General features: G+C 36.1%; 1 protein-coding gene across 1 annotated transcript in view; it reads right to left on the bottom strand.

The window, feature by feature from the left end:
* Positions 1-270: 270 nt before the first annotated feature.
* Positions 271-24,796, bottom strand: part of DOCK10 (dedicator of cytokinesis 10) — a 299,752-nt gene continuing 275,226 nt past the window's right edge. The window contains 7 exon segments of the mRNA XM_049768172.1: positions 271-1,008; positions 4,932-5,070; positions 5,562-5,662; positions 10,419-10,609; positions 12,406-12,616; positions 15,084-15,230; positions 24,541-24,654. Coding sequence (XP_049624129.1) covers positions 892-1,008; positions 4,932-5,070; positions 5,562-5,662; positions 10,419-10,609; positions 12,406-12,616; positions 15,084-15,230; positions 24,541-24,654 — 1,020 coding nt within the window. The 3' untranslated portion in view covers positions 271-891.

Genomic DNA, 24,796 nt, shown 5'->3' with positions numbered 1-24,796 from the left:
GGCTGGACTAGATGACATTCCCACCAGTGTAAGCAAGAGTCCCTTTCTCCCTGCATCCAGGCCAGCACTGGTTGTTCTCATTCTTTATGATGTGTATCAGTCTCTGTGATGTGAGATCATATCTCATTGTTGTTTTGATTTTCATCTTCCTGATTTCCTCATAGAATAGTAATAGCAAAAATTTATGAGTGTGGCTTTGCAATCAATAGACATGTATTCTAATCAATGTCTTTTAGTAGGAACTCTTTCACTTTTCAAGAGGGATCCAAATGCAAAGTAACCATATTTTATTTCTAACAACAAAATACTTCCATAATTTCACATCCAATTGCTTTTCAAAAGCACATATATTACAAATAAGGGTATTCCACAAACTTTAAAGATTAATTTTTATCAACACTTTTGTACACATACACAAATATTTTAATATAATGGTATCTGAAATGTTACTCATATAATTTTAGCATTTTCATAAGTACTAACTAAAAAGGTTCTTTTAAATTTGGTAAAAACCATATATTTTACAATATTCTATTTACATCTCAAATATGCTTAAATGTTACAAAAACATTCACTTTGACCTTTAAAATGCAAGTGCTAGGAATTGGCTTGAACATAATGTAACTGCTAGCAAACTTTGGTTTGCTTTTGAGCCACACATTCATGGGAATTACATAGTAAATATTCATCTTGGGTTGATCAATGCTATTTAAAGAAAAAACATAGAAATGTGCAAATCTGGGAGGCTGGCAAAATTCTCAAGCTAGCGAGGTAACAAAAATATATTAACACCATAAAAACTTCAAATAAATTAAATTTTGTTCTCTTCCTTGAGGCGAGCAGCAGATCCAGGAAATTCTCTTAGATGTGTGTGATGCTGCAGACCTGGCTTCAAGTTTCAGCACTGGAGGAGATGGTGGGCATGGTGGATGCGGAGGTTGGCTGGTTAATGGCTCGAGTGCAAGTTTGCTCCACTCCGTGTTTTGATGGGTCGTCCCGGTATGTAATCTTAGGATTGAAGAAAAGAGCACACCGAAGTTGTCAGAGCTAGAGAACCATGTTCAAATTTCAAAATGTACAACTGAAAAACAGCAGAGCAGTGTTTTATTTTATATCCCTTGGGGGGAATCTGCCAATTTTATAAAGGAACTTATCAAAGTAGTCCTGAAGGATTTCTCTAAAGCTCATGTTTTATATATTCTAGCGAAGTTTTATTTTATTTATTTATCCTGGCTCTGTGCTTAAGGGCCACTCTTGCTGAATGCAAGGTCAAGCACCTTCAGCCTTGTTACTATCTCTCCTGGCTTCACAATAATCTTCATCTATACAATCTAATTAATTGATAACCATTTGAAAAGGCGAAAGATTTATATGATCTGAAAAGAAACCAGAGTATTAATAACCATTTGGAAAAAATTTTATGCATGCTTCTGAAGAACTCTGAAATTTGATTTGATTTTAAACATGTATAATATTATTTAATTCTAGCAACAAAATAAATAGCTAAAACCATTTAATTGTTTGCATTAAAGTTAACATACCTTGATCTGATTTAGCTTTTGAAAGTAATATTAATATAATTTTCTGTCTTATCTTCTTAATTACAAGATTCGAACTCAATGGGGATGACAACAGAAATCCAAACACATGTCAACTGTATTAGCATAGAAGAGACTTAGCAAACAATTAAAATGTTTAAGTATTTTTCTAACTTTCCATATAACTAACTCTCTTCCCAGAGAGAATTGCTATTTTGATTTCCATAGAGGAATACCCCAAAATTCTCTACCACTAATAATAATAATAATTTTCTACCACTAATAATCTGAAAATGCCTTTGTTCTTGAATAAATTAGTAAATAATGAGTCCAAAGAGTACATATGAAAGTGAAGAGCAATATCCTTTCTGGTCTGCATGGAGATTTGTTCCTTTCTCTGTGGTTTGCTTTTGAAATCTTTTATTTCCACTGACTTCACCATGCTGTCATCCTTGTAAGTGGTGAAATAGACTCGAATTGAGTATTTGATCTTAACTTTTTCCCAAGTTATAAAGTGGCATTCTGACTGCCTGTAAAGGTAATTGTTGCCTGCCTATCACTTTAACAACTCAAGAAATTTAACCTTAATTATTATTTACACACTTGGATTCATATTCTTCTGTTCTATCTCTTCTATAGAAGGAAGTTCTTTCATTAAATAGTAACCTTCAGAGTTCATCTCTGCTAATCTTTTTTTCTGAATGAATAAAATTGCATAATCAGTTCTACTTTAATGTTTTACTTCAGTGTCTGTATGTCCAGTATAATTCTGCTTTAAATGCTGAGGGGACTAATCTATTGTTGTATATGGACCAATTTCTAAATATTTGTATAAGGATATAGGTATTTGTAGGTATTGATGAATTGTAGGTCATGGCAAATTCCTGCCTTACAGAGTCAAGTTAAAATTTCATTACATTTTCCTTTTCTAGTGTTCAAATACAAACATTGTTGTCAATGATATTTTTTATTTTTGGGGGGGTCACACTCAGGGGTTACTCCTGGCTTATGTGATCAAAAATAGCTCCTGGTTTGGGGGACCATATGGGAAGCCAGGGATTGAACCCAGGTCCATCCTGGGTAGCCGAGTGCAAGGCAAACACCCTACCGCTGTGCTATCCCTCTGGCCCCGTCAATGGTATTTTTTAATAAAGTTTACTATTGTCAAAGCATAATTTTTTATAAATATGAAGTGAGACAAATAGCTACATTTTAAATACTGTGGAATTTACAGAACTATCATTTGCTAGATATTCATGATTATGATTTCAAAAATTATTCAATATCATATCACCAAACTCAAAACCTCTTATCCATAATTATATTAGAAATAGCTTATTTTGCTATGGAGTTTAGTTTTGTTACTTATAATTGATATGTATTAGTAATAATTTCTATAATATAATTTCTAATCTACTTTGATTTTACCCTAGAATCTCTTCAACAGAATTAAAGTAAATAATTTATCCTTATTTTGATTAAAGATAGAAATGTTAAATGGACATATAATAAATTTTTTAAAAGAAAAACTGTTTTTGAAGACATAAATCATGCTGTGGTCACTGTCCTATATATAAAGACTTTTGTGAAAAATGTACATAGAAACTTCTGCTAATAGATATGTTCTTTCAATAATATGATCTGTTAACCTTGAAGGCTTCAACTTTCTTTTATTTGCATCACTTTTCAGGAAGCACTGAATCAAATTCTCTTCTCTTGGCAAAGGTTTTCTCTCCAGAAAACTTAGTAATATGATTCTTGCTTTTATAGTTTTGTTTTAACATTTAAGTATAGTAATTCTTTGTTTGATTGCAAAATGAGCTCAAATATATTTTAGAAGTTAGTGGGACATAATTATTCTTTGTAGAAATCAAGTTATTTATATTAGTTTTAATTAGTAGATTTTTTTTAAATATTGACCTACCTTTAAGAAACTAAATTGTTCTAATTAAGTACAGAAAGAACACTAACCACTTGGTGAGTGAGCTACTGAACAGTTAGAAAGAGATAGGTAGACCAGAAAGCCACAAAGAACACAGTAAACATCAGGCAAGTAAAACATACCACTTTTGCTCACAGTACTGAGGGAAATACTAGACACAGAAGAACAGAAGCTGTATAAACACGGACCGTGAAAAAGCTGCCAGGAAAAAAAGAGAGAAAAGCATTTTTGTCCAAGGTTTCAAGGTCAGAGGCAATTAACAGTTGAAGACAAGCTTTTGTTCCTCTCCCTCTTCAAATTTTCAGAGGCATAGTTTGTGCTTCCTGTTCTATACTCAGATTTACAATTTCTTCCATCATGCTATCAAGGCATCTCTCTTAAATATTTAATTTCCACCAGTCCTTAAATATCCAAAACCAATACTTCTTCCACTAGCAGGGAGTGCTTCAGAAAGATGAATTCTCTTCTATATAAGTACCCATTGCTTATCTAGGTACTCTGGAGAATTTAAAATGTGTATGCATGAAGCAGAAAAATAATAAAAAATACATATATATAGGAAATGCAATTAGCATAAAAGATTTCTATGGTAGGTTTCATGTTGATAGTCCTAGGCCATTTAAAACTAATAATGAACAGCCACTAGACAGTGATTTAGGAGATGAGAACAAGTTATCTGACCCCTTTAATTATTCTTTTAAGAACATTTCTAAAAGGTGGAGGGTACCATAGCTGAGAGTCTGAGGATAAATGGATGGTAGAAAGTAGGTTTACCAAAAATAGAACCTGACTTTCAACAACTTGACTTATAGCACCCTAAAATACTGTGATTATTGAATGATTCCTATTTTGTATGCAGTCCCAGAGAACTTTCTGGATACATGCCAAAAGTCATGTTAACCAGCTTATAGAGTGAGGGTATTGAGCTTTGTTCCAATTATACACATCCTCAGAAAGCTCTGCCTCTATACAGAGGGTTTTGATATTAAAAGGCCATCACTCCTAAAACAAATACAGTTGTATAAATAAATATTAATTTACTTAAAAATAACAAGTCATGATCCCAGAAATGGGATTCTCTCTGAATCACGATGCAGAGACACAGAGTATCAGGACTGTGATAATAATTCCCACAGCCTGGGAATTGTGAGGTTTTAAAGATCAATAGAAACGTCAGTCAATGTGCTTCTATGTCTAACAAGATCCCTATGTTTAAAAAATCTAGCAGTTCACAGGATTTGAATAAAACTTATGACAACTAGGCCCCCTTTTCATTCTAAGTATATCTCCCCACACATCTCTACTTTTAGGCAAAGCATGTTATATAGGAGGAGAGAGAACATGGTCTATAAAGGTATAGTGATTTCAGCAGCAAGGAAAGAGACTCTGGAGAGGAATAAAATGGACCTTTTGTAAGTATCCACAGCTGTGACACCCCAGGTAAGCCTCACCTGCTCATTCATGACTGCTGAGAGCTCGCTGAGCATATCCTTATAATGGGACCTCAGTTCTTCCTGGTATTCCAACTGGTCTTCCTTGATAAGGCGCTCATTCACATCCAGGGCCTGCCCACATGCATCTGCAAATTGCCTTTAGTGACAAGTCAAACAATAGTCAGCCATAAAAAGGACAATTTATTTTTTTTTTTACATTATTTAAAAAGTTTAGATGCCTTTATTGTTTTTGGCTCTAAAAGCATCAAAGAAGTTGATGACATTTTATAATAATTATATTTTAAACAAAGTTCTTTATGATTGAGCTTCAGTCATAATATATACAACACCTTCCACCAAAGAACATTTCCTGTTACCAATGTCTCCAGTTTCCCTCCCGCCATTCCAGCCTTGGCCCTGTCTGTCTCTGTGGCAGACACTTTTCTTCTTTCTATCTCTTCCTTTTTCTTCATGTAGACACTGTGATTTGCAATATTGTTACTGAAGGAAGATTATACCTATCACTTTATCTAAAAGAGGCAAGTGGCTGATGCACATGCCATGTGCAGGGGCATTGGTCAGTTGGAAATCATGATACCTTGAGTAAAAGTGCTCAGTAAACAACATGTCCAACACTAAAAAGCTTACCTGAAGATTTCCTTCAAAAGCTTGACTTGGTTGTCAGGGTATTTTTTTGCATTAGATTCTTCTAGAAAAGCTCGTGCATAGGCCATTGGTCCAGCATTTACCTATTACAGAGAAAAGATTGGTTAAAAATAATTGCACCTGTTTCCTAAGTCTTTTCCATAGCTGGAATAGCAATGGATTTCTCTCAGTTTACCTTGAAGTCTTTTTTTTTTTTTTTTTTTTTGGTTTTTGGGCCACACCCAGCGATGCTCAGGGGTTACTCCTGGCTATGTGCTCAGAAGTTGCTCCTGGCTTGGGGGACCATATGGGACACCGGGGGATCGAACCGCGGTCCGTCCAAGGCTAGCGCAGGCAAGGCAGGCACCTTACCTTTAGCGCCACTGCCCGGCCCCTACCTTGAAGTCTTGTCATTAATCTTTTATTTTTGTTTGTTTTTGTTTGGGATCACACCTATGTATGATCAAGATTTACTTTTGGTTCTGCACTCAGGGATCACTCCTGGTGGGGGCTCAGGGGATCATACAGAGTGCAAATAAATGCACTCTATTCAACTATGTGCAAGGCAAATGACTTAAACACTATAATATCTCTTTGGTCTCATTAATTTTTCTTATTTGTTGTCCTAAATTGACCCACAAGCTAGAAAAGAATTAAATCTGACTTCATTCACTGTCATTCTTCCCAAACTTCTTCACATAATTTTTCACATTTTTTATGTCCACATACTTATCTACCTATTTTATTTATATCTTTGTAAACTAGACTCATTTTTAGAGCTTAAACAAATACATGTGTTAAATATGTTTATAATGCTCAAAGGGCTAATATTTGTTTAGTTACAAATTTTAGTTTATGGGGCCATAGCGATAGCACAGCAGGTTGGGAATTTGCCTTGCATGCAGTTGATTTATGTTTGATCCCCCAGCATCCCATATGGTCCCCTGGGCCTGCCAGGAGTGATTTCTGAGTGCAGAGTCAGAAGCAATACTGATCACCACTGGTTATGGCCACCTAAAATTCTTTTACTTTATGCCCCCCCCCATTTTTTTACTTTAAAGTACTATGATTTACAAAGTTAATGATAGTTGAGTTTTAGGTATTTAATGTCTTATCACCTATCAACCATCAGTGTCAACTTTCTTTCACCAGTATTTACATGTTACCTCCCACCAATTCCCTTCATACTCATGTCCCAGACTGGTACTTTGACAGGTGTATAATAAAGTTTGTTGGTTGTAGTCCTAATATTTTAAAAGAATACTAAAACAGTGCAAACTTCTAATAATAACATGTAGTTGGCTGTAGATACTGCTGTGGCACCATCATTTTATGCAGGGCACTTGGCAGGCTAGCTTGAACTATGGCCCAGTTGAAGCATAGATCAAATTTGCTGAATGAATTAATGCTCAGTGACTGGTTACATTCAAATTCATGCTGTCGGAGTAGGCTACATAGATATCCTATTCCACTTATAGTCTCTTAATGTGATTTGTGAGTTTGAAGAGAGCAACACACAAAAAAAGAAAATATATTTGAGCCAGTGTCAAGGTCTTTCTGAGGACCAGGACTGACACTGAGGAATAAGAAATAAATGGTCGGGCCCGGAGAGATAGCACAGCGGCGTTTGCCTTGCAAGCAGCCAATCCAGGACCAAAGGTGGTTGGTTCGAATCCCGGTGCCCCGTGCCTGCCAGGAGCTATTTCTGAGCAGATAGCCAGGAGTAACCCCTAAGCAACGCCGGGTGTGGCCCAAAAACCAAAAAAAAAAAAAAAAGAAATGGTCTGGGTGGGGGGTTGGCTCCTCCAAAGCCAACATTCCATTGTCAGTGACTATAGTCTATGGGAAATTGTTCACAAGTGTACAACAATGGCTTTCTTACCTTTTGGCTTTTAACTACTTATTATTCTTGTTAATTTTTAGAGTTAGCCACAGGGAAAACAGACAGAAATGGATCAGGAAGAGTTGACTCATATGGGATTCAAGACCAATTTAATGATCATTTAGGTTCCAATATACTCTACCTGGCACTCTACTTGGCATGGCTACTGACCTTTTCTTAACCACTTTTAAATATTTATCCTTTCTTGAATTTTTGGTCTTATCATTTGTTTTAAAAATTGCACCATGCTACGATTTTCTTTATTACTGAGGTTTTCAGTGACTCCTTTGAATTCTATATTCACCTGACCCTGGTTCTACCCCACTGGGGCATTAGTTTCTGCGTGTCTGGGATTACCTCCCTCTCTGGTTTCACTAACACTGTCTCTGCCCTGAGTTTCAAGGACGTGGAGGATAAAAGCCTACAGGTCTTCCTGTGCCTATCTTATTGAATTTGGATTTCCTGGTTTTTTTTGTTTTGTTTTGTTTTTCTTTTTGTTTTTGTTTTTGCTTTTTGCTTTTTGCTTTGGCTCACACCCAACAGTGCTCAGGGTCTTGTTCAAAAATTACTCCTGGTGGTGCTCAGGAGACATACATTCGAGATGCAAGATACCAAACCTGAGTCTACAGTATGCAAGACAAGTATGTTACCCACTGTACTATCTCTGGTCCCTTACTTTTCCTGAATGCTACATTTATGTTTACCAAGTTATCATATGTTCTTCAATTTACTATTATGCAAAAAGCTCTAAGAACTCTTGGCTCCCTGTCAGGATGCACACTTTCTTTTCCCTTTTTGTGGAATGGGATATTTTTTGTTGAAACTTTCTTAGAAAGATATGAGGGGAGAGAGAGTACAGGCTTCTCCAGAGTGGAAATAAATAAAGAGACAAGAAAAGAAAAAGAGACAAATAAGTGAGGTAAGTGTTCCAGGGACAGAGCTTGGAAAGCTAGATTAAGATGATTTATTTTTATCAATAAACAAATATATAAATTTTGTTGTAATTATAGTAAAAGACATGAAAGACAAATATTTCCAATATAAGTCTAAACATATCATTTGTGAATGTTTGTTTATTAATTCCTTTATTTGAATTCATACTAGAACTTAGCTGGTCCAGAAAATATGAAGTATGATGAAGAGATTTTACTTCAGCTAAACTTATGAAAGACTTTTCTGGAGCTGGGAGATAATATAGTGTCCAGAATGCTTCCAACCTGCATTCGAGACCCTGTGTATCTGAAATCCTGAGTATCTCAGAGTGCAGCTCTGAGGTCCCCAAACATGGTGGGGTGGCCCTTGTGGTCCCTGGCATTGTAGGCTCCGAAGGGCACCATATCTCAGATCTTTGCACTGAACTGCCATCTCATTTGATGTGTATCAGAGGGAGTGGCTTCAGGGCTCTCTAAGCTCTATTTGGGAACCCCCCCAAGAAAAGTTTTTCTTTGATGACATTTGTGTAGTTGCCTTTTGTGACAACATAGATGAAACTAAAGATGGTCATGCTAAGTTAAATTTGGAAGAAAAGAGATAATTACTGAATGTTCTCATTCTTACATGCAAGAATAAAGACGCAGAGGAAAGGAAATAGACAAAAGCAAATGAAAAAAACCTTTGAACTCAGACCACGGAACTGAGTGATCAAAGATGAGTGAGAGTCAGGTGAGGGAGGCAGAGGGGATTGTGAAAGGGAAAGTGGAGACTTTGATGGCAGAAAATGTGCACTGGTGAAGGATGTTGGACAATGACTTAAATTCAATCATAAACAACACTGTAACTGTATATCCCATAGTTCTTCAATAAAAAATAAAATAAACAATGAATGGGAGGAAGGAACAAAGGATGGTCAGGATCCAATAGGCTGTACAGGATGGAAAAAGGTATTTTGATGGAGGTATAGTGTGCTTAACATTTTTAGAGAGATATAAAAGTATATTCCTAAAACATATTCAGTCATGTAAACACTGCCTCAAAACATACTTTTTAAACAACAATAAACAAAGTGTTTCTTTGTTTCTCATAAGGTCAAGTGTTGATGTAGATGCTGTACCACTTCCCTGTACCACTACTAGAAATGAAAAATCTTCCACCTACATTCTTTGAAAAATACCTTTGCAGTTGCCTAGACAGTGATATATGTATGAAAATAACTACAGATATGTATATACACATATACATAAACATATTTTACATGTTTATATACATGTTTACATGCACAACTCTATTACATATAGTAGCTCGAAGAATACATATTTAAATATAAGAACTTCAATTTAAGTGTTTATAGTGGCTTCATTCTTAACCATGGAAACCAAATAACAAGTCACATAATTTATATGACAAATGGATGAACTTGTCTCAATGCAGGCTAACAATAGGGCAAGAGTGAGTCATAAGCAGAACAAATCACAGGAACACAGAGTAGATAATGTCAACCATTCGCAAATGCTGAGTGAAGAAAGCTGACTTAAGCCTCTGATATTGTGAAAAATAGGAAACTCTGGGAAGATTGACGTTTTTCAGAATCTGGAGTTAGGGTATTTATATGAGTATATATACTAGGTTATACTAGGGGTATATATAATAGGGTATACTAGACTGTTAAGAGCTAAAAGAATTGCATTTTCCCTTCGTTTTGTGCATGTTTTATGTCTATTCCACTCTCAAAACTCAGAACTATGAACTTAATAGGGTAAATGTTACTGTCTTTAAATAATAGCAACAAAAGTATAATCATTTCACAAGTTTTCAAAATATAGCATGATGTGAACACCCCTTGCTAAAAACAAAGCTTTTCTTCAGGTGTTTGACATCGTCATTGTGCATTTTTACAATGAAGCAACATTGTAGAGACTGGCACAACTATATAGGAAGGTGTTACTAATAAGCTGTGGCTTGCACCCTTTGTAAAAACAATTTCCAGGTTGTTTTCTGCCATTTCACTGGCCATGTGTATCTCAGTGTGGGGCCATACTCACCTTCACTCCGACACTTCCCTGAAGCTTGAGCTGCAGTCTGATCATATCCACGTCCTCCATGGTGCAGAGTTGGTTGAGTTCAGACACCTTCTTGGACATCTCATCAATGGCCACTTCAATAGGATTCAGTTCTGTGCTGGATTGGCTTATGACCTGTATTCTTTTCTTCACGTAGGGGAACAAGTGGCTTGCTGTAGTGAAGCAACATGAAATTAGAAAGATTGAGGGTTAGTGACTATGTGTGGTCCTACTAATAGCCAGAGGATCCAGCATCCTAGCATTGTTCAGAGCACATTCCATTCTGAATTTTCTTTGTGGTGTATGTACATTGTTTTATACTTCCAGGTGGAACTCTTTTCAGTCAATTGTTTTTTTTTTTATTTTGCTTTGTTTTGTTTTTCGATTTTTGGTCACACCCAGCAGTGCTCAGGGCTTACTCTTGGTCTTTCACTTCTGGTAGCCCCAGAGTATCATAAGGAGGTCCCAGTTTTTGAACTTAGGTCGAGTGTGTGCAAGGCAAACACCTACCTGCTGAACTGTCACTCCAGCCCTCAGTTCCTTAATTTATGTCCTAGTTCTTTCCATCTAAATTATTCTCCTGTCCATCATTGACCAACATGTCCTTATTCTAAGTACTGGATCAGGACATTAGGAATCTGTAAACACTAAAATGAAAACCTTTTCCACAAAAAGTATTAACTTAATGAAAAACAAACCCCCCACCAAATTCATGGTTAAATACATAGGGAACAGGCTAAAATATATATTGATTTAGTTTTGGATTTTTTTTCTCATTTTCAACAATACTGGAAAAGTATACTGAAGTTGAACTTTCCCAACATTTGGAGGTCAATGCTATCCTAATGTTATTGCACAATCCAGGCCTGCTCACCTCTCAAGACACCTTGTCTCTCATCAATTGAAAATGCTTTTGCCCACTCCCCTTCCATCTGCCTCAGGAGGCTCTGCCCTGGGTTCCTACTTCATTTCTCAGGCTGTGCTCCCAGGAAAAGAGTGCTTTTCTTGGCTCCTCTCTAACCAGCCTGTGAGAATCCTGAGCAGAAGGACTATGTTTACTAATGTGAATTGCCATAATAGTGCCCCATAGGCACTCATTAAGTTCAGGTTGAATCCATTAGAAGGAGGACTTGCATGAGAACCAATCTAGACAATATTGTAAGGTATATTGGATATTATCTTGTGCATTCATCTCTCCTAGCAGGAGCACAAATACCACAGTGCTATGGAATCTCAGCCTGAAGCACACAGGTATAAAATCTCGACAGTAACTAACTGGGTAGAGTTCCAGGGGAGAGGAAGCCTATTCCCTAACCATTGATACCAGGATCCTCAGGACTATAAGAGTTACAGGATATGAGGTGTGTTGAAAATAGCTCCACTGATCAGTTCTCTTTTGCTTGCCTTTTCATGGTCTCCCTCCTTTTTTTTCTTTTTTTTAAAAAACATCTTATTGAAACCATTGTGATCTACAAAGATTTTTCATATTTGGGTTTCAGACCTACAATGTTTCAGGGTCAATCCCATCACCAATGTCAACAGTCCTCAGCTTCTCCCTCTTAAAGAAAAATAAAGGAGTAGAAATTGGATCTACCTGGCACAGCATAGAGTGATAACAACTAATGCTCTTTCTGCAAACCAGTTAAAGATGTTAAAAATACACAGCTAAGGGGCCGGAGAGATAGCATGGAGGTAAGGCATTTGCCTTGCATGCAGAAGGACGGTGGTTCAAATCCCAGCATCCCATATGGTCCTCGAGCCTGCCAGAAGCTATTTCTGAGCATAGAGCCAGGAGTAATCCCTGAGTGCTGCTGGGTGTAACCCAAAAACCAAAAACCAAAAAAAAAAAAAAAGAAGCCACAGTTAAGGATTACTGTAAATTATGATCCAGTTTAAACTGGAAATGCCCAGTTCTCCACATGTCTTGTCTCCTAAAGGGACTTGATAAGTGCAGGCCCTCTGGACATACTTGTCAGGATGGTTCTCCGCTTGCATTGCTCCTCCACACCACCATGTTTCTTGCCAGACAGAGTGAAAGGCGTCTCAAAGACAAAGCGGTTGATGTTGTGATGCATTTCAAAATCTGTCTTCCGCTCCTCGATTTCCTTTTCCTCAAAGAATGGTGTGACATAGGTCACCTGGATGTAGGCAAACTTGGGGTCCAAATCCTTGGGGTTTACCTGTATTAACATAGCAGGAGCAAAGAATTGAGTGGCAAGCTTTAAGGGACTCTTGAAAGAAGGAAACTCAGCATTGTCTCAATTGTTCTCTGCAGGAGAATATCTCTTTCTTCTGGAGGAGGGGGCTCGATGGAGCCATCATGGCATATTAATTAGACTGGGATTCCTGAAAGAATACCCAGCTGGTGTCCTGGCAGAGAGAGAGAATAGGAACTAGCTCACCAAGAAATGAGGGCTGTTGGAAATGTCAAGATGTGGCATATTGTTTCATTCTTTGTTTTTCTTTCTCAGTCAATGATGTCACCTATGATTAGAGCACAAGTGTCTTGAGAGTTGAAATAGATATTTCTGTGATAATGATTTAGCCATGCACCTAAGCTGGCACAGTCAGCTGTGGTCCTGCAGTGTAGACACAAGCTCTTTATCTGCTTAGTGGAGTAAGTCATTAATTTTTATCACATGACTGCACCTATTTTTATTTTCAATTTGTTTAATTCCTTTTCTGTTCTGCCAGGTACATACTATGTAATTTCTTTACTAACTGCTTTGGTGAATCAGTTTGACAAATAGTAGAGAGGACAGGCTGAGAATAGTGTAGTGGCAGTATGAAAAGCCAGGGGATTGCTCCTTGGCTGTCCAGGGTTAGAAGAGAGGATTTTTAACATCTCTTCTTATAATTCATCAAAGAACTTTCCAGCTTTTTAAACTTATCTCCATAAATTACCCATCTACTACCTGTCTAATTCCTGAGATTTGTAGTAGCTCATAGCACTCACTTATAATGTTTCTAATAATTACACTGTAACTTTGGTAAAATTGTCACTAGGGTATAGATAAAAGAAATGGGGTTTTAGAGTGGCTGGTCAATTCCTCCAAGATGGCTCAGCAGGAGTGGGGAAGTGATGATTCAATTGTTCTCACTCCAAATTTGGTATTTTTTTTTCTTCTTACTAGAAACTCTGTTTATATTCTGACTCAGACAAGGCACTGTTATTCTGGTTCTAGTCAATCAAACTTTATGTGAAAGGGTAGTGTGTCCTTCAAACCAAACTGTGAATATACTTGTAACAACCACTAGACCCATTTAAATAAAAGCTATGTAAAATAAGAAGTGGAAAATAAATTTGACAAAAAGGGGCTTTGTGATGGCCCAAGACAGGCTAATAAAATTGAGTAAACCCATTGTTACAGCTTCATTTTTGTCAACCATTTCCCTCCAGATTGTCTTATTATTATTGTTTATAAATTATTTATAATTTATTCCTGGGTTCTTGGGTTACACCTGTTGGTGTTCAGGGTCACCTCTGACAGTTGTGAGGGAACCACATGTGGTGCTGGGGATTCAACAAGGGTCAACCACATACATGATAACTGACATGTTTCCTTTATTGCCAACCAATCTTTTCAACACATGTCTTGCTTTAATGCACCCCTTTCTTTCACGACTCCCTTACATTGCAGGGGTTGAGCTACACCAAAAGCTCTTTGTTTCAATATAACCCCTTTTCACCCCCAAATTCCCTGTTAAAACACTATCTCTGTAAAGCATGAAACAACCAGGCATAAACTGTTTAGGGAGTGCTCTGTCCTAAGCTTTGCCTACATCATTTGATGCTGTTTCTCATGCTGTTCAATGCAGTCAGTGTCATCTGCTGTTTGCACACATCTTTCTCTTCTTATCCCTTGGTGAACAATGAGCTCTGGAGCACCTAGTTCTGGACCTGGTATGCAGTAAGTTCTTAATAGAGTTTCACTTGCTTACGGAAGGCATATCAGAAGAGTTTGGATAATCTTATAAGAAGATTCAAATAATTCAGCATTTGCTTTCTTGAGTCCTGAGGAGGCTAATTGCATGATCAGATAGTAGCTCAATGTATTGATAAGTTTGCAGTAGGAAGAGCGTAAATTTCAAAACTCTTATGACTCGGGTGCCAGAGTGATAGCATAGCGGGTAGAGCATTTGCCTTGCATGTGGCCAAACTAGGTTCGATTTCTGGCATCCCATATGGTCTCCTGAGCACTGCCAGGAGTAATTCCTGAGCATGGAGCCAGAAGTATTCCCTGAGCACTGAGGATGTGTCTCCAAAACAAAACTAAAACAGACAAAAAAATCAAAAAATTTCTATGACTCATGAAAACCTTTATGACTGAACAAACACTTTTCTGCTGTTTCCTCAAATTCCTCAACCTTTAGCTGCAATTTAAATGCAAATAATGTACCAAAGAAGTAAAGAATTTAGCAAGTTGTTTTTCAGATTACTTATACATGTCAAATATACACATGCAATGTTTTTTTACTAAAAAAAAATTACCAATCAACCAACCAATTAAAAAAAAAATTCAAACAGGGTTCAAGTAATTCCCTTTGCTAAATCAGGCAGAAAATTACGATTTTAATAAATATGGTTAAAAACTACAAATATTAAGTCAGCTCTTTGAACTTGAATGCATAGTGATTTTTCTTTACCTTGTTAGAATCCTGGATTATTTTCACATTATCTGCTCCAAATTTATCTGCATAGAGCTTGAGTAATCTTTGGGAAATCTCAGAGAGACCTGTCAGTTTAGGCTCTTTATAAATATACTCTTTACCTTCTTCTTCTTCAAAAAATCCCTATGGGAGACAGAAGACAGATAATGAATGACTAATTTTATTAGGACATTCCAATCACAAAACATAAGTTTTTACTTAAAAAAAAATCCAAACTATTGTTGTCATCCAAGTAATTGGTTTTATCCTGTAAAATTCAAAAGAAGAGAAAAATGAAGTGAATACATTTTATGTAGTTTCTCTACTCAAGCCATAAATAGAAAAAAATAACCCCCATGAAATATCTTAACCTCTGTGAAATATTTCCCCCCACTGTGGAAGTCAATGTTAATGTCAGCTTGTATATATTTTGGGAGAATAATGCCCTCATGTGGTCACCTGGGGGTAGAACACAATTGAGGAGGAATCATTTTTTTAATTGTATATATTTTTAACAGACCCACAAGTCTTTGAAACTAGTATAGAAAGCATTATAGAACAGAAAAGGGTATAAAGAAGGTTGTTGGAATTATACATTTTAAGACAAAAACTAATTTTTTATATCAGATTTACAGGATTTACATGTGGTATGCTCCATATTTTAAAATATAACTTAACATAAATATATCTTAGGGCCCTTATACAACTTGACTACATGAAATTTAATCATATACTTTACAAGTAGATATTCTATAGTGTTGCCATGCTAGATATTACAGTATTGAAAATAATAACCATGTCATCATTTTTATGCCATAGAAGCAAGTAGGTTTCATCTTCTGTTAATTTCTTGGTGTATCCTAAAACAGGAGGCAGGGAAGATTTCATGAGTAGTAGTTTAACTTAGTGAGGCAATTTCTCAAAATGTCTTCTATTTGAAGAAGACAAAACATTTTTTTCTGTGAAAGATGTGTATCCCCTAAGTACTTGATAATATTGGGAGTTAGATCCAATTGCATCTGGTTTACCTGTTGCTGAGTTTGCTTGAAAGAAATACATTTAAGAACTGAGTGAAGATACTTTAGGTCACAATGGATTTTAACTACACCTTTGGATTTTATTTAAATTTTTTTTATTTGGGGTCACACTCGGCGGTGCTCAGAGGTTTCTCCTGGCTCTATTCTCAGAAATTGCTTCTGGCAGGCTCAGGGATCAAACCCAGGTCCATCCTGGGTCAGCTGCATGCAATGCGTACTCTACTGCTGTGCTATCTCTCTCGCCCTATTTAAATTATTCAAAAAATATTTTACTTAAGTTATTCCTATATGTAAAAAGCTCTAATTTGGTATTTTTTTTATAGATAATGTGAGATGATCTAGGATTTTTTACTCACTTGACTGAGTGTGGCAATTATTCACTGTATACGTGTGCTGTTACGATACCACTTTTGAAGTTAAACTATTTGCCCCATTCTCCACCACAATTCTAGGAATTGTTTGTTTTCCTGTGATTTACCCTCATTAACATTGGTTTTTAGAAAGACAGGAAAGTATCTTATTCAATACTCCATGTTCGGGTTTAGCAGAGCCAGATCCTAACAGACACATCAATTTACACCTGTTAAATACACAGAGAAATGAAAAAGTTTGTACTGAGCACACTTTTTTGGGCGGGAGGCAGATACCTAGCAATGCTCAGAAGTTATTCATGGCTCTTCACTCATGAATTATTCCTGGTGATGGTCAGGGAACCTTATGAGATGCTGGGGATCAAATCTGGATTGTTTGCATGCAAGGCCTTACCCAACATCTTTATTAGAAGAGAAATGTTGATAATTGTGATTACTTTCATCTAAACTGCTAAAAGACTGGAATAAAAGGGGCAAGAGAGACAGCATAGCTGGTAAGGCACTTGCCTAGCATGCAGCTGATCTGGGTTCAATCCCAGCACCATGTTGAAATCCTAAAAAGCAGTCCTTAAAATTTCTTTAGTGTTTGGAGAGGTAGTGAGTTTAGGCCGAATTCCCAGTGAAATTTCATCCTGCTAAGTTTTTTTTTTTTTTTTCCTGTATAACTTTTGTCAGATTCCAGGTCAAAAGTTAGTGGCTAAATTGACAGGCTGACACATCAGAGAAATTTGACTTCTAAAGCCATCAACCAGAATTCCCCCAGGGCAAAAATAACAAAAGCAACATTTACAACTTCCATTTCAATAAAAAAAAAAAAAAAAAGGTCTCCAACTTCCAGGACAGATTTTTCTCTGTCTTGTGGGAAAGCTCTTATAAAGAGACATTTTCGCTGTGAATTTTTCCCAAGAAACTTTGGAGTACAGAGTTAGCAGAAAATAAGCCAGTGAAGCAAGATTTCACTGACATTTTTATGACCTTTGTGGTCTTCATCCTGAACTGTGACTTCCTGTCATTTCTACTTCTTGATCTAGAAAAGGACAGACACAGATCATTTGGGAGGCCCTGAGGATGGCCTGGGGTACTAAATAGGCCTTGGTAAATTGTTAATTCTGATGAGGATAATAATAATAAAGTAAAAGATTCTATTTTTTTTTGGGGGGGGGTAACATCTGGTGGTAGGCCATGTGCAAGGCAAGGGCCCTCGCCTACAGTTTTATATCTTTGGCCCTTGAAGCAAATGATTCTCTAAGTGATGTGAGTTCTGGTTAAGATGTGTGGGGAAAATCTAATGTTCCTCATTAAGAGAGGCAATTGCTCCGTATTTGAGTGTGTTAGAAAGTGAATGCTCAGAAAGATACTTCTCCAAAGTGGACATATAAATGGCTAACGAGCACATGAAAGAATGTTCAATATTACTGATGATCACAGTAATGCAAATCAAAATGACAATCAGTTATTATCTCATACTGTGAACATGTCCTATATGAAAAAGATCAAAAATAAGAGCTGGTGGGGATGTGCAGATAAAAGGAAAAGTTTCTCATTAAGTTTTGGTGGCACTGGAAATTACTTCAGCTTATATGGAGCATAGAGCAGAGACCTCAAAAATTGAAAATAAAAGTACTATGTGATTCAGAAATTTTACTCTTTCATTTCTATTCCAAGAAAACCAATTTAAAATCACACATATACATCTATGCTCATTGCAGACAGCTCTAGTTATAACAGCTAAGATTTAGAAAAACACATATGCATAACAAGTATAACAAGAGTTAAGTGGAATACAAAGATGCTCATGGGCACACACACACTGGGATATTATATAAATATAAGAGAAGGTAAACTCTTGAACTTTCCTAAAACATGAATGTAACTAGAAGTTATCATATTAAGCAAAATAACACATGATCTCATTTATATGTGAGATATAATAAAGCAAGGCAAAGGTAAGTGAAAACAAGCCTTTAAATTCTGACTATAGAATTTTTATTAACAGGGAGTGGGTACATGAATAGGGCTAAAATGTGTTAACACTGTTCCCCTAAAATTTAAAGCAACTACAATGAGAAGCTTATTTGTTCTCGTGTTTGCTTATTTATTTAACATGGAAACAAAGAACTTTTGGGTCCAAAGAAATAGTAGCCCTAAAACTGCTTGCAAAGTGAGCTTGCCTCTTACCCAGGAATATTATTAAAGAAAATAAATCTCATTGAGCCATATAGCACCATCATACAAAAAACTACCACAGAAAAGATTTTCACTTAAGTGTTATGAAATAAATTATTTATAAGCAGTGCTATCAGGTAAAGCCAGGACCATTTTTTTCCCTTTTGTGTCAGCCCCAAGATTTTTCAGACAATAGAAAAATTTCAGACAACAGAACAGTTGAATTACATTTCTTTTGCTACCTTGAATTTCTAAATGTCATTTTATTATCCAGCAAAACTCTTATCTGTGATGGTTAGGAAACTGCATATTTTGATTGGCAAACAGTTGACCTCATTTAGTACAAACTTCATGGGTAATAAAAGGTACTTCAATAAACACATCTGAAAACACTAACCTCTTCTTACATGTTTTTGCTTGTATTTCAGAATTTGTCCAGGCTCTTGAATCATGAATAGGGTATAGAACATAGGATGCCCTGCTAATACATTGTGCTGACTCAAAATTTACAAAGGCATACAGTTAAAGAGAAGTTTAATGTGCAAATATGGGTCAAAATAGAGAATCTATAAGAATGAAAATGCAGAGAAATGGTCCCATATAAATCTGAACTAAATTATTCACATACACACATTTGCATATAAATATATTCATAATCTTTATCAGTGAATTTCATTCATATAGGTTCATTGATTCAGGTTGGCAGCTATAAAAACATACCACATCTCCCAAATGGAGATGATGGGGGATTTTGGAATTATATGTAAAATTTGTACATCCCTGCTCACCTCAATTCCTATTCTAGCAAGGATTTGATATGTAAAAAAATATCCTGAGATGCATCACATCTCTGTATGTGTCATTGAAAACAACAGAAATTATATCTTTTGGTGAATAGAATTAAACTCCCCCAGGCTTTTCATTTAATTAATTCCAGGAGCATCTGATCTTTTAAGTTATGCAATGAGCAGTCACTTGTTTTCCTGCTAAATACCAGAGTCTAAGGATTTCATTCATGACAGTCAAAGTTTGATCACTGCTGTGGCTCCATTGCCCTAGAAATGAATATTTCAGGGACACTTCTGGGGTTCTTTAAAGAGACTCCTTTGTGTAAAATTTCCATAGTCAATGATGCCAGGTGCTGCATTAGAAAATTCATGTTATGCAAGACTTGTTTTAAAGCTTCTGACATGAAAATTAGTTTTCCACTTGTTTTCTAATGTCTGGTTCCTGTAGACATATTAACTATTCTAGTCATAACCATAAAATGAAAGCACTAGTTCCCATGGGATATTGAAATATTTAACCAAAGGCCTTTGTGGAGGCAAGAGCTTGTTGTGTATAATACTGCCATAGTTGCAAGATATGCCCATTTGGATATTTAAAGGTCAATCTGACAATGTCTGAAAGTGTCACTGTCAAAAACCATTTCTGACCTAGAAGATTATGTTTTAATGGTTAAGACTTTTATTGTAGGCTTTTGGAAATTTCATTTGGCAAATATTTAGGAAGTATTCAACTCTCTTCAATAATTCTTTACTGCCATGTGAAATTTCATGCACTGTTTGCTCCTAGTGACTGTAATAATTTAGACCCTCTCTTTGGTGTCTTGGGAAAGTTCTTGAATACCATATACTGATGATCGAGCAGCATCTTTGCTGCTTATCAAAGACGACCTCTATCAGTTCTTCTGCCTCAAAGATGACTGAAAAGGGAGTTTTGGGGCCCGTTTAGGCATGTATTTAAGCTTCACATTTTTTTGCTTGGTTTTATTTTATTTTGGGGTTACATCAGTGATGTGCAAATGTTACTTCTAGCTCTGCACTAAGGAATTATTCCTAATGGGTTTAGGTGACCATAGGAGATGCTGGAGATCAAACCTGGGTCAACTGAATATAAAGAAAAGGCCCTATCTGCTGTGCTAACCCTCCAACCCAGGACTTTAGATTTAACAAAAATATCTTGCTGTTTAGTTCAAGGTGGAATTTTTAACAAAAAATAACAGAATTTTGTCAGTCTGAGAAATAAAAAGCAGGTGTATAATCAACAAACTTTATTGAGGAATCTGCAAAAAGAACAAAGTTAGATCATTTGAATCCCCAATCCTTCCCCATTTTACCCTGTCTATTTAGTACATATTTTTTTAAGGTTTTCTTTTAGTAAGTGAGTTAAAGACCATGACCACCATCCCCCCCCCCAGTTTATAAGTGAAGATAGAAAATACTGGTTTGATATGAATGTGGAAAGGGATTTAAGAATTACAAAAAGGTATGTATTGATCAGACAAGCATAGCTGAATATGAAATATCATTGAGTGGATATTGGAAGAATTTGTCTTTTCATCTTTTTTTTTTTTTGGTGGTTTTTGGGTCACACCCGGCATGGTTCAGGGGATACTCCTGGCTCCATGCTCAGAAATTGCTCCTGGCAGGCACGGGGGACCATACGGGACGCCGGGATTCGAACTGATGACCTTCTGTATGAAAGGCAAATGCCTTACCTCCATGCTATCTCTCTGGCCCCTTGTCTTTTCATCTTAATAATAATATTGACTCATGTAAAATTGCATTTTAAAGTTGAAAAGGTTTATATATAAGTATTTTCAAAATTTTAAAAAGAGTAATGAAAGTTCTTCATTCCAGAACTCTATATACTTGGATTGGCTTATTCTACAAAATTTCTTATATCATTTCTGTCTTTGCTCACTTACTCTTTCAGGTAAAGGTGAGATCCACAATTTATCTTTAAATTTACCCTGCGAGACATCCCTGTTTCTCAAAGATGCTTACTAGCAAAAGAAGGTCCTTTAGATTCCTGGGTAAGTGCCTATCCACAATTTCCCAACTGCTGAATTTCTGACCAGTGTGTTCTTAGTAAGCCATTGATGGCAATGTGAAATGCCTTCTCCGATACTAAATAAACCAAAGATGCCCATGCAGATGCTGAATACAAAGATAGGGAGGGTCAACTACACATTGGCTTCAACTATGTAGTGCTTACATCAGTGTGTGTCTATGTATAAACTTTCAGACTATGCCTATATTTGTGTAGAGAAATAATATAGCAATAAAATATACGTTTTTGTAATTCAGGTAATTGGCATAAGTTCGAGAAATGCAGTATGACTCCCAAATAAATGGAAGGAGGATTATTTCACCTTTGTATTCAAGACTGATTTGCCAAAGGAAGTTAAGTTTCAGTAAGACAGTGGGGGAGGGAAGTGTGAGGTTTATTAAGCATGCAAATGGAGAGAGAACAAACTTACCACAGCCTGGAACACCCAAGACCAAAGGAAGAAAAGAGTAAATATCTGCATTAAAACTGAGCTGAAAAATTACACCTTTTAGTAGCCTAATCCTTTGATGCTGGCTGGAGAAATCTGGTTTTCAGGACCTGAATATTAATGGCAGTTCATTTTGTGTGTGTGTGTGTGTGTGTGTGTGTGTGTGTGTGTGTGTGTGTGTGTGTGTGTAAAAGATCTGTAATAAAGTGGTAGATTCAAGTTTTGAGTGTGTGTGTGTGTAAAAGATCTGTAATAAAGTGGTAGATTCAAGTTTTGAGTGTGTGTGTGTGTAAAAGATCTGTAATAAAGTGGTAGATTCAAGTTTTGAGTGTGTGTGTGTAAAAGATCTGTAATGAAGTGGTAGATTCAAGTTTTGAGAGAGAGAGAGAGAGAGAGAGAGAGTGTGTGTGTGTGTGTGTGTGTGTGTGTGTGTGTGTGTGTAAAAGATCTGTAATAAAGTGGTAGATTCAAGTCTTGAGTAGCCAAATATGTCTTTTTTTGGAACCAGATGCTCAACTTTCTGCCATTTTATTTTCCTGTCAAATATTTCATGTAGGAAAAATAAACCTGAAAGCAAATAACACAATAATTTTTTCCAAGATGTTCAAGGTATATTCCCTCTACTCCTCCTCACCTACAGATTTTTCTTTCCACCAAAATTATTACCTCTTCAGAGTTGAATCTTCTTCTAGGATTCCTGAAATATCCAAATAGAGTCTCTGTAGACTCTATCTCCTTATCTCCTCCAAAACTCCTATACTATGCATGTGAGAAAACTGGGAGGGATTTGTGTACTTCTGTTAACTTTCTGATGACACTATTATTCCAAGTAGAAAGCAGCTACCTTTTCCATTTGAGGAGGCAGTTTTTAAATTGCCCTCAATGATAAGAGGAAAATCAATGTTTTTAAAAGCTTCTATAGTAAATGATCTGGAATGACTTAACTGGCTTGACTTCTTTTGTGGCAAACCTCAGCCTTAAGTGTGTGTGTGTGTGTGTGTGTGTGTGTGTGTGTGTGTGTGAGTGTGTGTGTATGTATGCATATGTGTCTTTTTTTGTGTGTGTACAAATGACAGGGCTCGGAGACCTCACCACTGTGGCAATAAAAAGTTTAATCTTTATCTATGAGAGTAAAACTCTAAATTATGTCCTTTAAAATGCAACAGCAGGGGCCAAAGCGGGGGAGCAGTGTAGGGTGTTTGCTTTGAATGTGGCTTACCTAGGACAGACCGTGATTCAATTCCCTGGCATCCCATAAGGTCCCCCAAACCAGTAGTGATTTCTGAGCACATAGCTAGGAGTAAACTCTGAGCATCACCAGGTTTGGCCCCAAAAAACAAAAAAAAAACAAAAACAAAAACAAAAAAGCAATAGCACTAGAAGCTTTCCTGAAAGGAAACAGGGTGGTGTCTAGATGAATTCTACCTAAAACATTATGCCTTAATCATTGACTATATAATTTATATTATATTCTATATATTTTACATGATCTAATAAGTTATAATGTATTGTATAATTTATATTGTATGTCATATAGAATTTATATAATGTAATCAACAATATGTGACACCTTAACTTTATTTTCAAGTTCTCTATGACTATCTAATATTACCCACTTTATTTATTGCTTACAAAGTAAGTCCAGGAAGAACACTTTAACATTACATTGATCTTCAATATAGAAGTCAAGATAACCAAAAGGTTTTCTTCCTGGAAACAGTATAGTGTGAAACAGGAGACAAAAATTTCTTTCCTTGTATGCTCTGAGTTTAGTTTCTTTTCATATTTAATGCAGGCAGGTCTTTAAAAAAAATAGGAACTAAGAAGAAGAAATTGCTGAGAACATTTTTTCCCTTAAAGAAATCTAGCTGGATTCCTAGAACTAGAAATCTCCTTTAAATGAGTCTCATTTAAGAGATTGCCTATTTCTTTCTTTTTTTTTTTTTTTTTTTTGCTATTTAAAAAGAGTAGCATATATATGAATTTAGAAGTGTTCTATATATATATGATCTATGGAATACATTTTTTTCTATAAAGCTTAGAAATGCTGTCACAAAGGACTAGGTGAGTCCATATTCTCATTATTATGTATGTCAGCTTCAGACATATGTGTCAGGAAGAAATCATTTCAATGTTTTCTCTGAACCCCTATTGGTTGATAAATTCAATCATGGAATGAAAAATCTTTGGTTCTAGGAAATTATTTTGACAGTATAATGAATACAGTTAAGTAGGTTATGCCTGAGTTGTGTTTTGTTTGAAACCCAATGTGAGAGCTTTATATCAACCTCTAAATTTTCGGTTGCCTCACTAATAAAGAAGCTTTTTATATAATGAGATTAGGTATACAAGCCTTGCAAATAACATGCATTGTTAAAATAAACTGATAGAGCTCAAAAAAAAAGAAAAAGATTGCTTACTTCTCAAGCCTGTGTATTACTTTGAACATATAGATCCTGGCTTCCAGAAAAAGACAAAAAAATATACCCAAACTCAAAAACCTATGTGTTCTGTGCTCACAGTTAGATATCTCATAGTGAAAGAAAATCTAACTGTTCAATAAAATGTAGAGGCCATATTGTTCTTAAGAAACCTACCTGTCCATAAAATGCAACACGATAGTAGCGACCAAACAACCTCTTCTCTGAGTTCACCACTTCTGCCACTTTTAGGTAAGACCGATGAATGTCATAGTACAGATCAGATAGTTTCTGAAACCATAAATCAAAGAGTTTCATCAAGATGAGACTGACAAAAAATAGACAATTTAATACTATGCTACATTATATAACTTCTGATTGTTTTAAATCCATATGCTGTATCTCTTCATTGTCTTATAATGCTATATGTCAA

The sequence above is a fragment of the Suncus etruscus genome, chromosome 2 (genome assembly GCF_024139225.1).
Source record: "Suncus etruscus isolate mSunEtr1 chromosome 2, mSunEtr1.pri.cur, whole genome shotgun sequence".
NCBI lineage: Eukaryota > Metazoa > Chordata > Mammalia > Eulipotyphla > Soricidae > Suncus > Suncus etruscus.
This window is presented reverse-complemented; position numbering and strand designations above follow the sequence as displayed.